The following is a 4,067-nucleotide window of genomic DNA, read 5'->3' on the forward strand; positions in this document are numbered from 1 at the left end:
CATTAATTAATAATATAAATAATTAATTAAATTAAGTAAATTAATGTATTGGATAAAGAATTGAATTCATGTAATTTAATTTTATATATGTATTTGTGATGCAATGTGGAAAAATGAATTGTTTTCATTTGAATTGGTATTAGGTATATGATATAGTATATCTTTATTTCACTAGAGATTAGATGCTAATTATTGCATTGATATCGAATCTAAACAAGATGAAAACACAGAGATGAGATATGGGTGTGTGTTTGTGTGTGGGGGGGGGTGAGGATGCGCCCTCAAGTCTGAGAGCGTCGAGCGTGACGGGTGCAGCGGAAAGGGCGGTAGGGGGAGAAAGGGAGAGGGAGTGGGAGGCCGAAATAGCGCGTTTGGCGGGACCGATGCCAAACCTAGAGCCAGTCGACGACGCGGAGTGCGCGCCATGGAAACAACCACCGACGACGCGGAAGACGACCGCCTCCTGGACAGGCGGGTCAGCAAGGCCGTCGAAGAGGAACAGGCCTTCCTCGAGTACATTGCCTCTCTGCCGGCCATGTCCTCCGAGAATGTGGAGGCGTTCAACCGGAAGGAACAGCCCGTTGATGCACAACAAGAGACGGTCGGCGGTTTGGAGACGCTCGACAACCTCTACAAACTCATGGAGCACCTGGGTCGTCTGCGCCGCCAAAACTCCAAGCTACAAAAGCGACTACACTACCTGGAGAACACTGAACCCGACTGCGACGAGGTGTCTCGCAGCAGAAGGTACAGTTCCAAGACGAAAACGCTCACCCGAACAGTGTCCAAGGACGATGCGAATGTGACGACCACCGTCAAGAGCAAAGTGTCCAAGTGGACGAAAGTGAAGGAGGCGTTTCGGTGGGAGAAGGCGTCGGGAGGGGTGCTGCTCCCGGAGGCGGCATCGCAGGACAGTGGCCTTGGGGGCGGCGACTTCCACCTTCGGCCTCCGGGTGATCGCAGCTCGCACAGTGTCAGTCCGGCCGAGTCCGTGCTCAGTGGACCGCCCCCACCTTCACTCTCCACCTCCGAGGATGAACTGGAGCTCGATCTCAGTGATTGTGGTGAGTACAACATTGTTTTCTTGGATGACATTAAGTTGTTAATGAGTTGAATTATGTGTTTTCTTTAATAAATTAATTGGAGGGCTAGGTAAAAGAAAGGTTCAGCTGCGCCCCCACGACTCTGTCTATATCCTAACTGATCTGATCCATGAATTAATATTTCTATAAAACAATTCACAAAACTATGATTTGAGAGAGTTGAACTGTCTGATATTAGATATTATATATTAACGCAATGTTTCAATGTTTCATACAACGACATGCAGTCAATTATTATATATAACATTAAAACAGTGTGTTATTGCAGTTCGGAATGGATCAAGAGACCATCAACTTTATATGATTATTATTTTTAGTGCTTAAAACAATATAGCTTCATTGCACAAAAGCCTGTCCAATTTTGCGATTAAATTCCACAGCAACCCATCAAAATAAAAGCCTTCTTTAAAAAAAAAACCTGTTCTAATTACTTCTCATGGCATTTAATCATGAATAGAATTTGACAGGCTTCTATGCAACGGGAGTGTAACTTATGGAGTGCTTTAGGTTTCAAGGAAGATCTAACCAAATTTGAAGGTTCATGCACACTCTTATATTGAACAGGTAGTTTCTTCGAATTGATTCTAGAGATCGGGTAGCATATGTTACAAAATATTTCATTTCAATTACCTCATCGCCATTACAAAATAACTCTACAACAGTAATAACTTTGCAACACTCTTCTAGAATCCTTGAGAGATCCTACATCCTTGTCTTCATTTGAACAGCTAGCTGGCCACTTTCCATAGCAGTTCATTTGTCATTAGTAACTTGATGGATCAAGTTAATCCATCTGTATGATACTTCATGATTTACTATGCACTGTGATACACACACTGCGAGTTTCAGTTGTTGAGTCATAGACAAATGAAACTCGCTGATGTCACTATGTGGCAGATCTGCAACAGAATAAAAATAATTTTGAATCACAACAAACAATTCAAGTGAGTTAACAAAACGCAGAAAAGAGAAATAGAATGTTATTATGAATTCAATATAATATTATAGATTCAATAGATTTATCCATCAAGTGAATTAGGATGATAAATTATTATTTCCATGGATCCACTTAACGGTAAACTCAAACTTTAAAGGATGCTTTCAAATTTCATCATAATTCTAGCTTTAGTTTTCTCCTCTACATAAATGCCCATTCATCAATAGTTAATCTCCGCTGTGCTTACGTTCAACGATAATAACATAAGAGCAACAGAAGATGGGGAATTCAAAGGATAACCCTGGCTTTTTGGCATTCCTCCACATAAACAAAACTGTTGGTGCGTAGCGAGATGGCTCTCCTCATCTTCAATCAAAAATATTTACAGTAGTATTTGAAAAAAGATATGCACTTCAAACAAAAATACACATACCCAAAATGATTGATCAAATACCACCAAAAGTATGATTGAATAAGGTAATTCTAATGTAGATTCAGAACGCTGAAGATTATACACGATTACTCACTCTTAATTTTAGGACTACTGAAATTATTCAATTCAATTCAAAAATTCTTTATAGGTTCTTCAAAACAAAAAATATACAAAAAAAACTTTCAGCAAAAATATAAGAACCAATCACCTGCAAGGAAAATCCTTTGCACAATAGAATATATATCAAGTACCCTTTTATTTTTGTGATAGATTAAATGGTACGTAATATTTATTATCAAAATTTGGGAATGGAATAGTTTTGGGCCAAGCCTGTTCCTTCCTAATCATATTTATATGATTTTTGATTGTATCTACGAATAAATAAATATATTCTACTGTGTTTCTCCATGTAATTGTAAACTACAATATTCCTTAATTATTACGGTATATATTCAACGATAAAAATATCCTAAACTACTTGCTTTCACCAAATTATTCTTAATAAAAAATGTTTCATGACTCTTTTGTTTCATACGTACTTCTATTGAAAATGGCATAGACATTTATTCAATAAAGGAAATTACTGTGGAAACATCAGCTGCATTCCTGCTTATAATAAGGTTTCTCTTGAATGTCTAGGACTAGGTACTTTAAAACAATTGTTTCAACTTTTAATATTATCATACGATATAATAATGAATATAGTACAATAAGTTACCTGAATTAAAATTCTCTAACGATAGAAGAATATGAGTTAAGCTTTTTACATAATGGACGGCAAAAAGCATTCACGCACAGATATGAGCTTAGCAAGCTAAAAATAAGCCCAACTTGTGTCAAGAATGAGATACCCACAAGCATTGTTTCACTGCAATATTAAGATTATATATAACTATATTTTCGGTGGGTATGCCTACCTATATACGGTGGACATCATTCGGTTAAAATAACACTACAATGTAGAATAAATGAACATAAATTATAAATTATTTTCTATAAAAACATAAATCATAGAAATAAAATGGACATTGTACCCTTTTATAGAAGCCACATTTTACTTTTATCTGAGGGTGACGCCCACCAACTCTAGGCTTGTGCGTGGGTAATGAGGCGGATTATAATGAGAGATGAGTGAACCTTCAGTTTTAGGTGGGTTCCGAACTTTTTAAATTATAAAACCAATAAAAATTAATCAATTTTCATTTTATTACTATTACTAGAAGTAGCCCTTCATATTCATAATTTAACATTAATTAATATATCATAAATAGAAATAAAAATAAAAATCTCAGTACCCTTTTTTATAATTATATTTTTTTTTTCAATTTATTATTATTAAAAACACACATAACAAGACAAAACAAAATTACAAAGAATTTGAAACAAATAAAACACAATAAAATGTTACAAATATAAAAAACCATGGGCTTTGTGGTTGGGTGTGTTGGAGAAGAGAAAAAAAGAGAGGAAGATACCTAGCCAACTATGGTTTCCCATGTAATAGGCCGGCAAAGAAGAGAAGAGAAGTAATGAGGGAAAAATGTAAGGGAGAAATGGGGGGAAGGAAGAAAACAGAGGAATAGGTACTCAAAAT

At 36.4% G+C, this 4,067-nt stretch overlaps 1 protein-coding gene across 1 annotated transcript in view; it reads left to right on the forward strand.

The window, feature by feature from the left end:
* The first annotated feature begins 272 nt into the window (after positions 1-272).
* Positions 273-4,067, forward strand: part of LOC111044420 — a 36,990-nt gene continuing 33,195 nt past the window's right edge. The window contains exon 1 of the mRNA XM_039419880.1: positions 273-1,064. Within this exon, the coding sequence (XP_039275814.1) occupies positions 425-1,064 (640 nt within the window). The 5' untranslated portion in view covers positions 273-424. The remainder of the gene's footprint in view (positions 1,065-4,067) is intronic.

This window comes from Nilaparvata lugens, chromosome 1 (genome assembly GCF_014356525.2).
Source record: "Nilaparvata lugens isolate BPH chromosome 1, ASM1435652v1, whole genome shotgun sequence".
NCBI lineage: Eukaryota > Metazoa > Arthropoda > Insecta > Hemiptera > Delphacidae > Nilaparvata > Nilaparvata lugens.